The following is an 18,474-nucleotide window of genomic DNA, read 5'->3' on the forward strand; positions in this document are numbered from 1 at the left end:
ACACTATAATTTGACAAATAACAGTTAGAGTCACTTGTTTTTAAGTTTAGTTATTGATATATTTAGCTGGAAAAAGTCACCTTTTCTTTAGTTTCCTCTGTTTTGAAAAAATGATGTTTGGATTCACTCTGATCTTGTATCAACATCTCCATGATCAGTAGATTAAATGTAGGAAAATAACAGATTTTCACTGAAAAATGCAAAATTATTAGAAATTTTTAATGGTGAATCAATGTTGTAGAAGATGACGGTGTTTCCACGGTAACTACAGAGCCTCTGAACGTCCAAATGGGTCATATCTAATGACCATGAGAAGATGATAAACTGCATTTTACACCAATTAATTACATGTATTGATAGGAATAATGGATCAACAGGTATTAAACAGTTTAGATCAGTAGATGGTTTTGGTCGACGGTAGGTGTTTGGGTCTTTATGGGTTAATAGTTACATCAGTAACAGAACATTGGGTTTCAGTTCACTAAAAGCAGCACAACAGCTCAAACGATGCCAAACTGAATTTCCAGTGAATTTCGACACAGAAGTTGTTGAAACATCAGATTCCTAAGAACAAGCATTTCAGTCTTCATCTCTTGCCAGTCAACTTCATCAGAACTTACCGGGTCTCCTCTAGGACCTCTGTTTCCCCGAGATCCTTGCTCCCCCCTCTCTCCATTTTGTCCCTAAAAGGATTGAATAAAGATGTTAATACATACTCTGGCATCTCTCACACAAACAGCTTCTCTTGTAGTAGTCAATCTTAGTTACTCTCTCTCCTCGAGGTCCGTCTGGTCCCGGTGCTCCCTGAAAACACACACAGAACATCACATCAGAAGGGTCGTATGAGATTTGCGTAGCCAATATTGAACATGTTAATCCTGAGATTTACAACGTACATCATCACCACGCTCTCCTTTGTCCCCGTTGGCTCCGGGTGGGCCTGGGTCACCCTGTAACAAAAGGATGTCGGTGTTATGTGGTTGCTTTTATACATATATTATAGAGAAAATACACACATATCACTGTTATTCCAACCTCTGTTCACTGGCTTCTAGTAAAATGAAGGTGCAATCTCCAAATTTCCATACATGTGACACATTTAACAGTGTCTGGATGCAGCATTTATGTAAGTTTCTTCCATTTTATTGTCATTTAAAGTGAGTTTTTCCCACATTTAACAAGGGTTGAAAGTCAGATGGTGTTGTAATAGTACACAATGTGAAACCCTTGGAGGTAGATCTGTGATATGTGATATTGGGCTTTATCCTCCTTAGATCTAAAACTTTACTCTCCATGGACCTGAAATAGTTTTTGAGAACTTGTACTATTGCTGAAAGTTGTCAAATCTGCACAATCTATTCTCCAAGATTTTTTGAAAGATAAAATTGAGTGATTTTTCGTTTATTTTCATTTACTTTTGGACATTGTACATTAATTTAACAAGGACATTGTATATTAATTCACATTTGTTTGCTTGTTAATTTATTTATTTCGAATTAGCATTAAAACCAAACAACAAAAGGATTATATAAAAGAAAGTCCAACATTCGAAAAGGAGCAGGATGAAGTTTAATTTATAATCTCCCGCCCCTTAACCCATCCTTCAACCTACCTTATATTCCTATGTCAGATTCCATAAGTAAGTCAAAAATCCTACACATATCAGACTAAATTCTAACTATACACAAAACACAAAATTGCTATACATATTAAGGATAGACATTGCTGTAAATGCACCAGCCTAATGGCTATTTTTCATCTGCAGTCCCTGGACAGATATTAAACTACAAAAGCAGACCTCCACCAAGGCAGATCAGCCCCCCCCGATCACCACAAAAATTTAATCATTTGTTCCTTTTGCCAGTATTAACATTTCCTGAAAATTTCATCAAAATCCACCCCCCGTCCATCCCCCCTCCAATCACCATCAATATTTAATCATGTGTTCCTTGTGCCAGTATCAACATTTCCTGAAAATTTCATGAAAATCCGTCCATAACTTTTTGAGTTATCCTACTAACAGACAGACAGACAGACCCCGATGAAAAAATAACCTCCACCGTTACACTTGGCGGAGGCAGTGGTGCTGCTTGCCATTAGGCAAGGCAGGCAGCTGCTTGGGGCCCCTATGCCAGCAGGGGCCCCCAAAGGACCAACAGACTTGACACAAACAGTCTAAAGAATAAGTTCACTACTCAGCGGCAGTGAGAAGTTGCAGTAACAACTAGCTGTCTCAAATTCTCTGAGACATATATATATATATATATATATATATATATATATATATATATATATATATATATATATATATATATATATATTTATTTATTTATTTATTTATTTATTTATTTATTTATTTATTTTTGCTTGGGGCCCAGGGGGCCCCTTTCTGCGCCACTGGGCGAAGGTAATTATCACCCTTAAAGGTAGCACAAGGTTATAAACATACCATTTTTAAAACATAAAGAGAAGACTAAAAAAATTATAATATCAGCAGCTCCAATTATTAATGGACCAGTTTTGAACTCATTATAAAATGTCAGTTCTCTGATTGCCACTGGAATAGAGTTCCACTCATGTGCAGCTGTAACTGCAAATGAGGCCTGACCAAACACACTTTTGATTGTTTTGGGTTCTTCATAACACATAATCTTTATAGAGATGCCCTATATATCATTATTATATTCTAGTATGTATGACAGCTATGTAACCTGATTTTCCACTCTTTCTTTGTATTTATGTTTATATTTATAAAACCGCACAGAAGAAATTAGCTTTTTCTAAACTTGTCTTGTCCACTTTATGAAGAAATGATCCCTGTTGTTTATTAAAACCATTTCCTCTGTAAAATATGTATATCTTTTGTAAAATGATTGATCACATGATGTCATTGTAAGGATTTTGGACATTTAAGATGATTTCTCTCAATATATTGCTCATATGTTTGTCAGGTATGATGTTGTGTTTGTTGTATATTTTTTCTTTTTATTTTGAAGTTCTTTGACTCTACTAATAAACCTGACATCCTGGTGTCTATCTTTGTGCTGATGTACCTGAGGTCCCAGACGGCCATAGTTTCCAGGTCTTCCTGGGTAGCCGTCTCTTCCAGGATCACCCTGAAACAAGAGCACATTACCTTCAAGTATAATACCAAAAGGCAGTTTGGGATCCTTAAAATATTTCCCCTTTTATACCTCACCTTGTCTCCTTTTCGTCCATAAGGACCAGGGTCTCCCTTTGGTCCCGCGTCTCCCTGCAGACCCTAAAATCAGACACAAAACACTTTCAGCACTTGATCATAAACAGCTGAAGCCACAACATTCAGATGTAGGCACATATAGGCTTATGTGTTTATTTACAGGATAACTATATGGCTTCATTTAAACAGTCTGACAGAAGGGAATGTAAACGGAGATGTGATTAAAGAGCCGAGGGCTTCAGTCGCTGTGGCCCGGGGGCTCCAGACGCAGAGGCGTGATGTTGGTCAGGACTCAACCAAGACCAACATTCCTAAACATGTAACTGCAGCTAATGGCTAATCTGTAAACAACACAGCCACACCCAGTAAGAAGTTTGTCTACAGTTTGTGTGTGTTCTTCTTTAACAAGGAAATTACAACAATTAAACAAAGGCAAAGAAATTGTGGAGCTCAGTTACGTATCAGTTACGAATCAGCAAACCTGATGTTACTGTCAAACAATATGTTAAAATACATTTGTAAGTCACCACAAAAATAATTCTGGGTCATTAAGGGTTAAACTTGTATTGAACAACTTTTCATAAAGGTTTCGCTGTAACCATTTATTGGGCAAGTGACTATTTATGGTCATTTCCACATGCATTACAAGACAGTGACAGCAACAGTTACAGTGAGTCAACAATCTCAGGTCCAATGTGGTCTCCAGGGTCTGTAAGGTCCACCTCTGCATGAACAGTGAGTGTACCTGCTTTGTTAGGTACCATGAAGTAATGGTACTAATGTAAGGAATGATGTTCAAAGGGATCATGTGGACGTTGACAAGTGTCTTATGTTGGTCTAATGTTCTAAAAAGTGACGTTCTTATGTTCTAAAATATATGTTCTTTTCACCTTACACGTGTTTTTCTTGTATTTTCTATATTTACTTCTTGTATTTTTATTTTTTTTTTGCCACTTTTTATCATAAGGAACCAAATATGGTAACTTCATTAACCTTTTGTTATGTCCTCCAATAGCACACTAAGGTTGAACTTTTTGAATTTCAGAGTATTTCTATGAGTGCCCTATAGACCAGGGGTCTCAAACATGAGACCCGGGGGCCAAATGCGGCCCGCCAAAGACTCCAATCCAGCCCCTGGGATGAATTTGCAAAGTGCTGTCGAACAAATTTTAGTTCAGGTTCCACATACAGACCAATATGATCTACAGTAAAATAATAAGAGCATAATAACCTACAAAAAATAATGACTCCATATTTTCTTCTCGATTCGATGTGAAAAAAATATTACATTATGTCTGTAAATAATGACTTTAAATTTTTGTCTTTGTTTTAGTGCAAAAAAATAATATTAAATTATGAAAATATTTACATTTACAAACTATCCTGTAACAAACCTCAACAAATATGAACAACCTGAAATGTCTGAAGAAAATTAAGCACAATTTTAACAATTTTCTTCCTGTTACTAAGTGTTCAGTGTCTTTGTAGATCTGATCCATAATGCACATGTAGAAATGATAAGCTGAGACATAATATTGTTAAAACTGTACATATTTTTCTTTGGAAATTTCAGTTTTTTCAGGTTATTCACATCTTTTTTTGTTTGGCTAGTTTCTAAAAGTCAGTATTTTCATAATTTAATGGGTTTTTTTGCACTAAAACAAAGACAAAAATTTGGAGTTGTCATTATTTACAGGTTATTATGTTATTATTTTACTGGTCTGGCCCTCTGGAGCTCAAATCGGGCTGAATATGGAACCTGAAAGAAAATGAATTTGAGACCCCTGCTATATACGGTTAATATCTGCTGATGGATTCCCATTCCCATCTGGTTGTGATCAAACAGTCTGCAGAGTGTGAAATCTGACTGAATGGAGGTTGAATCACGGTTGCACTGCGAGATCATAACAGTGGGATTATTCTGACATAAACAACTCACGTCTGATCCAGGAGCACCTTTACAGCCGGGAAGACCAGGGAAACCAGGTTCACCCTAATGACGGAAACCACAGACACATATGAGTTCAGGACGTCAGCACATCATCAGAACTTGACTCGAATTTTACTTTCCATCTAGAACTCACCTTGCGTCCATCGATTCCATCCCTTCCGCTTTGACCTTTGTCTCCCTGAGGAGGAGAGAGGCAGGTGGAGCAGGACATTTAGACTTTAAAGCAACAAAAACAGAATGTTTCCTCAGATCACACTGTCAAGATCGAGAAAAGCTCACCTTGTATCCTTTGAGTCCTCTGTCACCCTGCAGAGAACACCCACAACGGTCAGACGTGTCCATAAATACACTGGAAAAAACACTGAAACTTACAAACGTTTGTAGGTTTTGACTTTACCTTTTCTCCTTTGTTACCACGGACTCCCTGGAAACATAAATACACACATTATTGTTATAATCAAGGCATGAATGGGTTAAACTGGATCTGATCTAAACTGATCAATCAATCATAATGCATAGTTTCAGACTGAATTTTGGTGATTACATCAATTTTTTAAATCTGTTTGTATATCATAAATGGTTTGAGAAATTACAGATCAGTGATGTGATGCTAATATTATTGTGTCTTTATGATTTAGTTAAATTTAACATGAGGATAATATGAAAAAATAACTGACTCTAATACAGAAATTACATTGATTTTTTGAGGATTTAGTGGAAAATCTCTAGTTTTAATCCACTTTTTTGGCTTGTCTTTTGGTAGTTGTTTATTGCTTTACACATTTATTGGTTTTATCACATTTATTATGATAAGTAATGAAATAAAAACAATAAATACATGTATGAAAACACATGTATTTATTGTTTTGAATGTGTGGAGCTGTGTTATCAAGAAGCATTCCAACAGTGCATGTTTTTTTTTGTTCTTTTTTTGTTTTAACACTACAGTGACAATAAAGTCATTCTGTTCTATTTTTGAGAACATCTGAACCTGAAATTCTCAGATAAACATATTCTAATGCAGTGGTTCTTAACCTGGGTTCGATCGAACCCTAGGGGTTCGGTGAGTCAGTCTCAGGGGTTCGGCGGAGGTCAAGACACACACTCGACTCATTAGTCGGGTGTGTGTGTCGGGCTAGGTCCGTGTATGTAAACAAACGGCTTCAGAGACTCTTTCTCTGATTGACATCTAATATACACGGTGTATTGTTGTTGCTTATAGCACTACAACACATCCGGAAGTGTTTATAATCTCTTCCACTCGTCTGACGATGAATTATTTGAGTATTTTCCACATCGTTGTTATGACTTTTGCTACTTCCTGTTAACCACGGAGGCAGCCATGTGTAGTGTTTGTTTACATTTTTCGGTCACTGCACCGTTCAGTTACAATCATGTGACAACCGACGCACCGTCGCGGATGGAGAAATCGTATTACGCTAAAGCCGAGCTAGTGTCGTAATAAAACAACGATCACAAAAATATTGAAGGAGTATAAAGAGAACTTTTTTTTTTGATACACTACATGCAATTATCTTTTTTTTATGTCAAAATTGTGTGGTTCGGAAAGTTCGGAGGGAGATGAAACGAAAACTGGGTTGACCTGACGGCCTACACATACATATACACAACAGCAGAAGTCACACTGATTTGCAGTAAATATTCATTATTATTGTAGCCTGATGGAAATTAGGTGATGGGTGTGTGTTAAAATGCTAAAAATGCTAAATAGCATAAATACAATAAGTTCATTATTGGAATACATAAGGTTAAAAATTAAAACCATTTCAGTGTGGTTGTATTAAAAAAGGTCATGTCTTTGTGAAAAGGTATGTAATTTGTTGTAAGTTCATGCACCGTATTGGTTTTGTTCTTTGAACACAGTGATGTTAATGCACGGTTCATTTTGTGCACCAGTAAAACATATGCCGGTATCTTGAATTTGAAAAAAAATCATATAGTATTTTTTAATAAAGAAGGGTTCGGTGAATGCGCATATGTAACTGGTGGGGTTCAGTACCGCCAACAAGGTTAAGAACCACTGTTCTAATGGATGCCATTGACTATAATAATTAATTTGTGGAATCATGTCAACTTCAAACTGGGTGTAACATATCCATTTGACATTTTCAGCTCCACTTATTTTGGTTAAAACCTGATGCATGCACACTTATTTGCAATGTATTTCAATGGTTGTGCATTAAAATAAAAAATAATCCAGTCTTAATTAACCCTCAAAGACCTAAACAGTTGCCAACATGCAAAAGCATCTACTGATTTAAAATGTTTAATAACATCTGATCCACTAATCCTATCAATACATGTAAATAATTCAGGTAAATTAGTTTGTCATTTTTTTATGGTCATCACATATGACCCATTTGGATGTTCAGAAGCTGGGTAGTTATCATGGAAACACCATCATCTTCTGCAACACTGATTCATCATTAAAACCCACGGAGTTTGACAAATGTCAGTCGTTTTTATATTCAGTTAATGATATATTCTGCCGAAAAAAATCACTTTTTCTCCAGTTTTCTCTCTTTTGACATAATAACTTTTGAATTTACACTGAGCTTTTATGAACATCTATATGATCAGTGAATTAAATACAGAAAAATACTTGGTTTTCACTAAAAATGCAAAATTATGCAAAAAAGTATGATGTAAATCATATAATTAACTGTGACAAATCACTGAGGAAAGGTTATTTGTCAAGAAAATACATTTGTAAGTCACCACAAAAATAATTCTGGGTCTTTAAGGGTTAAAACTGTATTGAACAACTTTTCATAAAGGTTTCACTGTAGTCAGTATTGAGTGCTGTTTTGGATTAATTGAAAAGTATAGCAAAGTAATTGTATATATTAAAATGCATTAATTATTCCATTTTTAAGAGGGTAACTAGTAATGTGTAACCTTTTTTAGACGTTGCGTTTGCCAACACTGTTAATCGTTAAATTAATAGCAGAGCATTATGGAAATGAGAAACAGTCTGAGTTTATTTAAGTCAGAACAAATGCTCAGATGATGCCAAACTAAATTTTCTGAATTTCTATGAACAAGATCTTAAAACGTGATAAATCTTGAGAACACCCAGTTGAGTCCTCATCCCCTATCAAACACCTTCATCTTATCTTCTAATTTGTCCTCATTTGTTATTTATTTATTTAATTTTGCTCACCAAATACATGGTATGGAGCACAAACATTATGTCATAACAGAAAAAATAATATACATTCAATAATAACAACATTCATTGAAAAAGAGGTAAAAAAAAAAAAAAAAAAAAACTTTAAAAAAAAAGGCACCTAATTTATGGATAGTTTTTGGTTGTTTGGACTGAAGAAGCTTTACAAGTTTATACACTGATGGATGCTGTGGGTAGTATTTTGGCAAATACTTTTGCCTAAATTCAACAACCTGTACATTAGGACATTCAAATAAAACATGGAATTTGTCTCCCACACAACCATTACAGCACAAATCTCAGACTTCTTTCTGAACCTTTGTATCGTCAGTTAAAATCAGTTACACTCCTAGTAATACTGACCCCTGTAAAATAACCAACACTGGTTATAAACATTTATGTAAAATTATTTAGTTTTGCAGGTTTTAATAGATGTTGTGATGAATACATGAACCTTTTCTCCAAATAATATCTTTAACATTATGTGTATTTCATGCTTCAGCTTGGCCACACTTCCTTTAAAATGTTGTATTTTGGTTTAAGTAGAGCAGCAGATGTGAAGGGGTAAATAACTTATGTAGTGTGTTTGTTTATTGGTTGTTATGGGTGTTGATTTGCTTCATCAACAGTAAACTCCACGGTGAAGCTTCATCTGTGGGAAACCGTCTGCACACAAAATCATACACTGACTTTTTATACATTCTGTGGATCTGGTTATTTTATTGCATTTGCTTTAACTTTTATAACCCATAAAGACCCAGTGCTACTTTTGTGACTGTTCCCAGTTGAATGTTTCTCTCTATTTAACCTTTCTTAAGTGATTTATCGCCATTTATTATAATATTATCCTCTGTATTTTGCATTTGTTTCAGTAAAAAATTAAGTATTTTCCCATATTTAATTCACTGATCATGTAGATGTTCATAAAAGCTCGCAGTAAGTGCAAAGATTATTCGATTAGACACAGAGCAAACTGAAGAAAGTGACTTTTTCTGCAAAGATATCAATAACTGAATGTAAAAACAACTGTCTCCATCCACTGTCATTGATCCAACTCTATGGATTTTACTGGTGAGTCAATGTTGTAGAAGATGATGGTGTTTTCACGTTCACTACGGAGCCTCTGAACGTTCAAATGGGTCATATCTGATGACCATGAAAAGATGAAGAACTGTATTTTACCTGAATTATTTTAACGTATTGATTGGATTAGTGTTTCTAAAATTATTAAACATTTTAGATCAGTAGATGCTTTTGGTCACCGGTGGATATTTGGGTCTTCATGGGCTAATCTCCAGTTGTAGGCATTCATTTTTTTCTTATTTAATTGATCTTTATAATTGATCTATTATCAGTCTTATGCTTGATCATCATTTGGCAAAAACCCTAAAATGACTTTCAGGATAACATAATTCAAGTAATTTTAATAAACATTAGACTTCTGCATCTACTACTACCTGTGTTTTCAGGCTATAGAAAATCTACACCCTGGTGACTAGATTTTGTCCAATCACAGGTGTTTTTAGTCAAATAGGAGGCGTTACATACATGACTGACAGCTGTAATTACCAATCACTGATCAGATTTTGTCAGACGTAACCTGAATGTGACTGTGTTTTAGTGTGAAAGCTTTTAAAAATGGCTTCACTTTTCCGTAATGACATGAGACATCTTTACATTTATCTGTATTTATATTTAGTCTTTTGATTTGGACTGAGAGGAGAGAGCTGCAGATGGAAGCTGTGTATTTCCTCATTTCAGCTCCTGCAGTTTTTAACATATTTTACCCAGTTTATGTCTTCATTCTACTATATGTCTATGTCTTGCATGTCATTCCCTCTTCATAAAACACTTCTCATATCTTGCATTAGAGGTCCAGACCAGTATCATTAGGTTAACATTAGATATGACCCCGTGGTCTTCAATAAACTGTACCTTCATTCCACTGTAACCGACAGGACCAGGATCTCCAATGCTGCCCTGTAAGATAATAAAAGAAAAAATACATTAAACCATATTAGTAAAATGTTCATCAAAGCTCAATGATCAAGTCAGATTTGGTGATTCGCATCTTTTTGCTTCTAAATCAAGCTGTGAATGGTTTGTATTGTTGTTCTGGAGGATGATACGTACCATGTCACCAACATCTCCCTTCTCTCCTGGCAATCCTGGTCTACCTTCTTCTCCCTGTACAGAGAAAAGCAACAGGGGTCAAAGTTCAGCTTATGGCTTTGGTGCATCCTTGTGTTCTTACTGATAAATGTATTAGCCACATTTTATTAATGTGGTATATTTTGTCTATCAGAAGTGTGTAACTGCTATTCTTAAACTGGTTTTTAGCCATTTTATGTTGTCTTAATTGTATGTAAGTTTTATACTCTGTTAGTTCATGTGAATTGTACTGATGTGCCTCTTGGTCAGGTCTCCCTCGAAAAAGACATTTCATATCAAGGAACATCCTGGTTAAATAAAGTCCTAGTTAAATAAATCCTACCTTTGAGCCAATGTCTCCATCTGGCCCTTTGGGACCGCCCGGCGCCTGAGGACAAAATAAGATCACAAGCAGTGATGCATCCTCTTAAAAACAGTCTAAATATTTACAACAGTAGCAAAAAATTCAAGGGAATACTTACAGTGCAGTCAAATGAGCAGCACTGAAAATAAAAAAAAAATGCAAGAGATTATTACTCAAGACTTTATAGGCAATAAACGTCTGTGCTGATTTGATGTTTTTGTTATATTCAAGTGTAAGACATTATCTGATCAGATAAATACGCAATGAGTTTTCAGTATTTAATTTCTAATAATACATTTACTGGGTTCCTTTAAGCTTAACATGACTATGATTTTATGTATGATGAGAAAAGGGATGGACAATTTTCCCTGTTTTTGGCAAATATTTGCAGCATTCCAGTTGGATTTGCAAAACAAAGCAAGATTATGAATATCACATCAATCTTAATTTACTAATGTGGTCATTTCAACTTCCCTTCTTGCTTCCTGAGAAAGTTACTTCAGTTTCCATGGAGCTGAAGCATAACAACAATGAAATATACTCATACTGTAAACACAGTAAATATAAAGCCAACAAGATTTCACAAAGACTAACCAGCTGAAATAAAGTATCTACGAAGCTAAGTAGCTACGAAGGGACTTTAGAAATGCAGTTTATAAACATGTTTGAGCCACGCTATTATCCAGGACATAATAATTTATTTTAATTCAAGCTCCATCAGCAGAAACAGTGTAAGCATTGCTGCTGTTGGCTTCTTGGTTAAAAGCCAGAGAGGTGACTAATTTCTCTGCTACAACACTTCAGAGGAGATAAACTCTATTGCGATCGAAAATGGTAAAAATTTTAAGCAAGTTGAGAACTTTTAAATAACATTTCCGAGCCTTGAATAAAAGTAACACAGCTGTTATCTGATATGAAGTTGTGAATGCAGTAAAAGCTTTCAACACATACCACATCCTTTGTCTCGTTTTTCTGCAAAAAAAGAAGAGAATAAACAGATAAGTCAAGGATTATGTTTACGTTTTGTGTAAAAGTGCAGAAGAACACAAGAGGACACATACGATTATATCGATGATAGTTGTGATGGTTCCCATGTTGGAGGATCTGGAGTCGTCTGCAGCTGTGAAGTTCTGTCTGTAGTGGTGGTCGGTGGCAATGACTGACAGCCTGGTGTCCTGATGAAACACCAGTTACACATTAATACTGCAGGACTATGAGGAGCACCTCCACTACTGTGACAGTCAGGCTTATATTCATTTACTGTTTACTGTTTATTGTTTGTTTGTTTGTTTGTTTGTTTGTTTGTTTGTTTGTTTGTGATCTCATGTGATCCCTAATGACGTTGCTCTTGGTTTTAGACATAACTGTTTTTATCTACACATTTCAAAGTGAGTATGTATAAAGGTTTATTTCCCACACAAGGCTCAGCCTGGGATTGAATAAGATTTACATATACTCGTACTGTGCTTCTGTTAAGAATCCTCACACAGTATCTGAGAAACTCCACAAAAACCTGACAAAACATGGTTTACAAAGTCCCTGACATGCAGATTTGTCTTAACTCTTTAAGTGCCAGACAGTTAAGGGGCTAATAAGCCTTAAAAGTGCCACAGAATTTGGCCGTTTTTCAGTATTTCGCGTCGTTTTTATAATATTTGAAGAATCCTGCAGGAAACCGCTCGGTAACATCCGACCGATTGCTGATTAGAGTCAAAACGCACCGGACGCAGCAGATTCATTACTGATCATAATTTGCATAATTAATAATAATAATAATAATAATAATAATAATAATAATAATAATAATAATAATAATAATAATCTTTATTTATATAGCACTTTTCATACATTAAAAACTGTAGCACAAAGTGCTTTACATATCAGTTTAAAAATCAGTACCGCCCCCCCCACCCACACCCACCCACTCACCCGCACACGCACACACACACACACACACACACACACACACACACACACACACATACACATACACATATACATGCAAACCCACAAGCTCACACATACTTAAGAAGACTGACTGAGCACGGGTAGACCAGAACAAAAATGTACAAGTAAAAGTAAAAGATCAATTTAGGAGGCGCTGTCTCAGGGAGCCATCCGCACCAGGAGGCAGCCACCGACCCCGGCGACCAGGCACCAGCAACACAGCCCCGCATCCCAACTAGTGGGAGAGGGCCAACTGGGACCCCCACCCACCAGAAAGGAGTGGAACCCAGTGAGAGAAGGCGCCACAGCCCCCGGAGTCCACAGCCGCCCCCCGGCATGGAGGGCTCCCTCTGATGAAACACCGGAGAATAAGAAATATTAAAAAGATATAAAAATATTATTCGGTCGCGTGACCTCAAATTCCCGTCTGATTGGTCTCAAAAGGGGGACACAGAAAGAACGTCATCGAAATGTGAGAAAGAAATGGGGGTGGATGGTTTGTTTGTACACAAATATGGCATGTTCTCCAAAGCCGATCTGATCGGCCCGTGGCACTTTACAGGTTGTTTTCGTAAAGCCGATTTAATCGGCCCATGGCACTGAAAGTGTTAATGTGTGTGTTTAGTTTTAGTTGGGACATTAAATCATAAACAACAAAGTCAAGCTTGAAACTATCTATCTATCTATCTATCTATCTATCTATCTATCTATCTATCTATCTATCTATCTATCTATCTATCTATCTATCTATCTATCTATCTATCTATCCTTTCTTCTTTCAATCCATCCATCCATCCATATTTGATCAAATGTTGTCCTTACTTTTACCTCTTTTGTCATTTCACTCCCTTACAGTGATTATTTGTTTTACTGTTCTTCAATATTTTCCTTATTCTCATGTGTGAAGAACTTTATAATAGTTTTGAAAGGTCTATATGATAATATATATTTCATTCATTCATTCATTCATTCATTCATTATCTGAACCTGCTTTATCCTCACTAGGGTCACAGGGGTCACTCGGAGCCTATCCCAGCTACTTACATTACTAAAATAATAATAATAATAATAATAATAATAATAATAATAATAATAATAATAATAATAATACATTATTATCATCGTTATTACTAGTCTTCTATAGTTTTGGTCCTTTATATACAAATACTGTAGCTAAAATGGCAGGACTATAGACAACTAATGAAAATGATCAGTGTTGTTTTAGTGCTGTGTAAATTAAAGGTAACATAAGGTAAAACTACAGTGTTTTGATTTAATCAGTCATTTAAGTTGAGGCATTGGGACCTCTGGTAGTCTAATACATCTCCTGACATGAGTATATGTGTGTGTACCTCCTGGTCAGGTGAGATGGCGACAGCGAACACTTTGACTCCGTGCTGCCTGGCTTCGTTTGCGGCCTCCTGCACGCCTCCACATGGCTCCTTGTAACCGGTCAGAGGATGTCCATCGGTCACCACCACTATGTACTTGTTCTCATGGTAGTGTGAGCCCCTGAGTACAAGGATACAAAACACAGTCAAAAATGGTACCAATCACACTTATTTTAAGACTGTGCATACGTTTGTCTTGTTGTTACCCTATGAGCAGCTCAGCGATGCCCCTTTTAATAGCACAGTCGGTGTAAGTGCCTTTTCCGATGTATGTAATGCCATCGATGCTACTCTTCAGTGCATTCTTTTGAGTGTTCATTTCTTGCAGCTCCCTCACCAAGATAACTTCGTCACTGTAATGCAGCGCTCCTGAGTTCCACGTCAGGTAACGGTCGCACTCATGACGGCTGAGGGAATATAATTAAATACAAAACAGTAGAATTTGTAAAATAAATGAGCACATTATTGACATGGAGTATCATCCTTGTATGTATGTGTAGGGATGTAAGTCTGTTTGATAAAATGCAGGTCAACAGGCATGAGTCATTACAGTTGAAGGATCAAACGGGGTTTAAAGTCCAGAAATGAGCGTTTTTTTCCCATGATTTTTTTGTGTTGTGCAGGATGAAGCCTATACAGAGTTTCCATGTTCACCTGCTGAAGGTTGAAAGCTTCTCAGTGCTCACCCATCCATCCATCCATCCATCTTTCCATCCATCCATCTTTCCTTCCTTCCTTCCTTCCCTCCCTCCCTCTATCCATCATCCATCCATCCCTGCTTCTTTCCTTCCTTCCGTTCTTCCATCCATCCGTCCGTCTGTCCATCCTTCCTTCCCTCCCTCCCTCTTTCCATCATCCATCCATCCATCCCTGCTTCTTTCCTTCCTTCCTTCCGTTCCTCCTTCCTTCCTTCCTTCCCTCCCTCCCTCCCTCCATCCATCCATCTTTCCTTCCTTCCTTCCCTCTATCCATCATCCATCCATCCCTGCTTCTTTCCTTCCTTCCGTTCTTCCATCCATCCGTCCGTCCGTCTGTCCATCCTTCCTTCCTTCCTTCTTTCCCTCCCTCTTTCCATCATCCATCCATCCCTGCTTCTTTCCTTCCTTCCTTCCTTCCTTCCGTTCCTCCTTCCTTCCCTCCCTCCATCCATCCATCATCCATCCATCCATCCATCCATCCATCTTTCCTTCCTTCCTTCCCTCCCTCCCTCTATCCATCATCCATCCATCCCTGCTTCTTTCCTTCCTTCCGTTCTTCCATCCATCCATCCGTCTGTCCATCCTTCTTTCCTTCCTTCCTTCCCTCCCTCTTTCCATCATCCATCCATCCCTGCTTCCTTCCTTCCTTCCTTCCCTCCCTCCCTCCACCCATCCATCCATCCATCCATCCATCCATGCATCTGACCATCAATAACAAGCAGGGTTGAAAGCTCAGCTAAAATGTGGGTTTAAGGGGCAGAGCTAAGAGCAGGAAGTGTGATATCACAAATATTTTGATGCCAATCAGAACTGAATATAGGACATCAAACTTTAAAACCATCAACACACATAAACATAAACTCAACTTTTAAGAGAGTATGAAATAACTTAAAATATGACCATGTTGTGGTTAATCCACACCTGCAGTAAATGAGTGTGTGAGTGTTCTGTTCTTTAAACACATAAAAACACAGACGGTGTGTGTCTTACTAGTCTCTCAGCTGATCTAGAAAAAGCTTGGTGAAGTCTTTGAGCTGGTCAATATAAAAGCTGGGAGGTTTCTGTCTGAGGGCGACACTCTCAGATGTATCCAGTACGAAGAAAAGGTCAACAGGACATTCTGTTCGCACAAAAAAACAAAGATGGCCGTCAGAAAATGTCATTAAAAAGTTACAAACAAACACCTGTGGAGGAAACTCTAAATGCACCATCTGACGTCATCACTATCGGAGGCCTTGATGAGCTGCACTGGGACTCTATGCATCACAAACAACTACCATTCACAGATTTAAGACAGGTGCAGGCCTACTGTCAGTCTGTCTGTGTCAGTCTGTCTGTCTGTCTGTCTGTATTCACCTGAGTTCTGCTATTGCTGCAGAATCTTCACACTGGACCAGGATCAACATCTCCTCACTTCCCATAGCTCTGGTATAGTTTACCAACCTGTGTCTCAGTATCATCCTGCGACCATCACTAGACTAGACAAGGCCTGCTCAACTTATTCTAGGCCACTATAGTTTTTCTTTAAATCTGGGGGGTGTTTCAGACATATGAGAGCGTCTAACCCAAAACACAATGAACATCTGGAGTATCTTCTGCAGCAAACATCGCAGCGCAAAGATAATGTAACACATTCAGACACAGAAAACCCGTCTAGAGGTAAATATAAGCATGGACAAAAGGTTTCTTGCATAAAATATCATATTTTTCTGTAACTTACCTGCAAACCTGGATCTTTGGACCCGCGTTTGCGCCGCAACCAGGGCGACGCACAGCAGCGCAAGGAGACGTCTGAGAGTCTCCATGATTAAACTTCCAAAAAACTATATAAAAAAAATTAAACACACACAACCCCAGACACCCAAAAAAAAAACCCCACAAACGCCGAAATAATCCGGCACCAATCCCCGGTACCTCTAAGCAGATTCGGCGAAGTTCTGGTGATCCAGCGCTCCGCCGTAGTTTCTCCAAGGCGAGACCCAGAGCGCGCAGAGGAGGACCAGAGCGCACGGAGATTAAGGAGGGCGAGAGAGAGGAGAGGGAGGAGGAGGAGGAGGAGGGGATGGGGTTCACGCGCTTTCCACAGGGACGAGGAGCAGGGTTAGAGAATAGACGAGAGCGCGCATGGGCCAAAAGTTTATATAAAATCTGAGATACGCACGCATCCTTAAAAGGGTTCACTGAAAGTATCCCACAGGAGTGCACTGGGATTTCCATGGAATATAGAGAAATCAAAACTAAACTTTAATGATCACACATCAGGGAATTTACTGATTAACCCAGCGACAGGATAAAGTGTAAGAAAATGTGCATGGAGAGGTGTGAGGCAGGAATATTTTGTGCTAGAAAACAAATACAGTAAAACAATGTTTTTAATGTGGATAATGTTTAAGTCCAGGCTGCAAACGGCTCTGTTCAACTGTGCATAGAACAACTGAAAGGGTTCTATGTGCACTCTCCTCTTTTACTTTGTTTTAATTGATTATTTTTTTTTAATGTTTAATTGATTATGTTTTAATTGTAATTGTGTTTTTAACCTCTCTTTTCCATTTTTGTAAAGCGCTCTGTATGAATTGGGCTATACAAATAAATCTGCCTTGCCTAAAACAGTAAGAGAAAAATATACGCTTTTAATGACACTGAATATATAATACTTTAATCAAAAATGCCCCCCCCAAAAAAAAGATTTCTTGCAGGTACAGTCTGATACAGAAGAAAAAAGTGCAGAAAGAAGTCAACAATTGCATCTCCTAATAGATACACGTTGGAATAATTTCATCAGACTTAATAAAAAGCAGCTGAGGCACATACTGGAAGCATTTTGTATGAGGGGGGGGGGTCACTTACATCTGGTTCATTTTGGCGTCCAGACCTGACCTGAACATAAAAGCAAGACAGAATAATGGAGGAGGGGTCCAAAGACAGAAAACGGGGGGGGGTTCTTGAATTTTTTTTAATGTGTGCCCCTTTTGGTCGGATGCAGAAAGAGGCACAGCGCCATCTAGCGCCCTTGCGGACACGTCTTGGAGTTGACTTTGGAAAGAGTTAGGGGGTTTATGGGGGGGAGCAGTTAGAGACTTCCATGGAAGGAGGCAGGGAAGTGTGGGCGTGGGGAGATCATCTGGCAAGGTGTTGGTGTGGGTGGATGCTGCATGGTTGCCGTGGACATACGTTTATGTTTGTGCTAAAACTGTGGGACTGCAGGGAAGGTCTGGCCCGGACTCAGATTTTCCACTGAGATCACCATTTCAGGAGGGAGGGAAGGGAAAGGAAGGAAAGAAGGGAGAAAAGGAGGGATGAGGGGAGAGAGAGAGAGGGTGACATCTGGTAATGATCTGTGTTTAATAGCGAGCTCTCATAGTAAATCTTCTGGATTTTTGGCAGCTGTGGGGCTGTCTATAAATTGTGATGCATGCATTAATTTAGATTTAAAACAGCATTTAATGGTAAGATGTCTCAATACCAGCCATCAGCGGGAATACATTTCTCCATAAAACTGTGAAGGAATTCATTAGCCAAGTATTTGGGAGTGTTTTTCACATTTCACCAACAGCATTTTGCCTCAACGAAGGAACTTTTGGTC

The 18,474-nt window shown here is 37.8% G+C and overlaps 1 protein-coding gene across 2 annotated transcripts in view; it reads right to left on the bottom strand.

Annotated features, from left to right (window-relative positions):
- col6a1 (collagen, type VI, alpha 1) overlaps positions 1-16,884 on the bottom strand; it is a 42,044-nt gene extending 25,160 nt beyond the window's left edge. The window contains exons 1-19 of one of the 2 annotated variants that reach the window (XM_030161114.1): positions 16,612-16,884; positions 15,885-16,011; positions 14,400-14,603; positions 14,155-14,314; positions 11,917-12,030; positions 11,807-11,827; positions 10,974-10,994; positions 10,835-10,879; positions 10,474-10,527; positions 10,276-10,320; positions 5,548-5,574; positions 5,430-5,456; positions 5,284-5,328; positions 5,139-5,192; positions 3,200-3,262; positions 3,054-3,116; positions 897-950; positions 769-804; positions 621-683 (exon numbers count right to left, since the gene is read on the bottom strand). In XM_030161114.1, coding sequence (XP_030016974.1) covers positions 621-683; positions 769-804; positions 897-950; positions 3,054-3,116; positions 3,200-3,262; positions 5,139-5,192; positions 5,284-5,328; positions 5,430-5,456; positions 5,548-5,574; positions 10,276-10,320; positions 10,474-10,527; positions 10,835-10,879; positions 10,974-10,994; positions 11,807-11,827; positions 11,917-12,030; positions 14,155-14,314; positions 14,400-14,603; positions 15,885-16,011; positions 16,612-16,696 — 1,308 coding nt within the window. In that variant the 5' untranslated portion in view covers positions 16,697-16,884. Of the gene's footprint in view, positions 1-620; positions 684-768; positions 805-896; positions 951-3,053; positions 3,117-3,199; positions 3,263-5,138; positions 5,193-5,283; positions 5,329-5,429; positions 5,457-5,547; positions 5,575-10,275; positions 10,321-10,473; positions 10,528-10,834; positions 10,880-10,973; positions 10,995-11,806; positions 11,828-11,916; positions 12,031-14,154; positions 14,315-14,399; positions 14,604-15,881; positions 16,012-16,611 lie in introns of both variants that reach the window. The other variant, XM_030161113.1, reaches the window with a different exon arrangement.
- Between the last annotated feature and the right edge of the window lie 1,590 nt (positions 16,885-18,474).

The sequence above is a fragment of the Sphaeramia orbicularis genome, chromosome 17 (genome assembly GCF_902148855.1).
Source record: "Sphaeramia orbicularis chromosome 17, fSphaOr1.1, whole genome shotgun sequence".
In the NCBI taxonomy this organism is placed as follows: Eukaryota; Metazoa; Chordata; class Actinopteri; order Kurtiformes; family Apogonidae; genus Sphaeramia; species Sphaeramia orbicularis.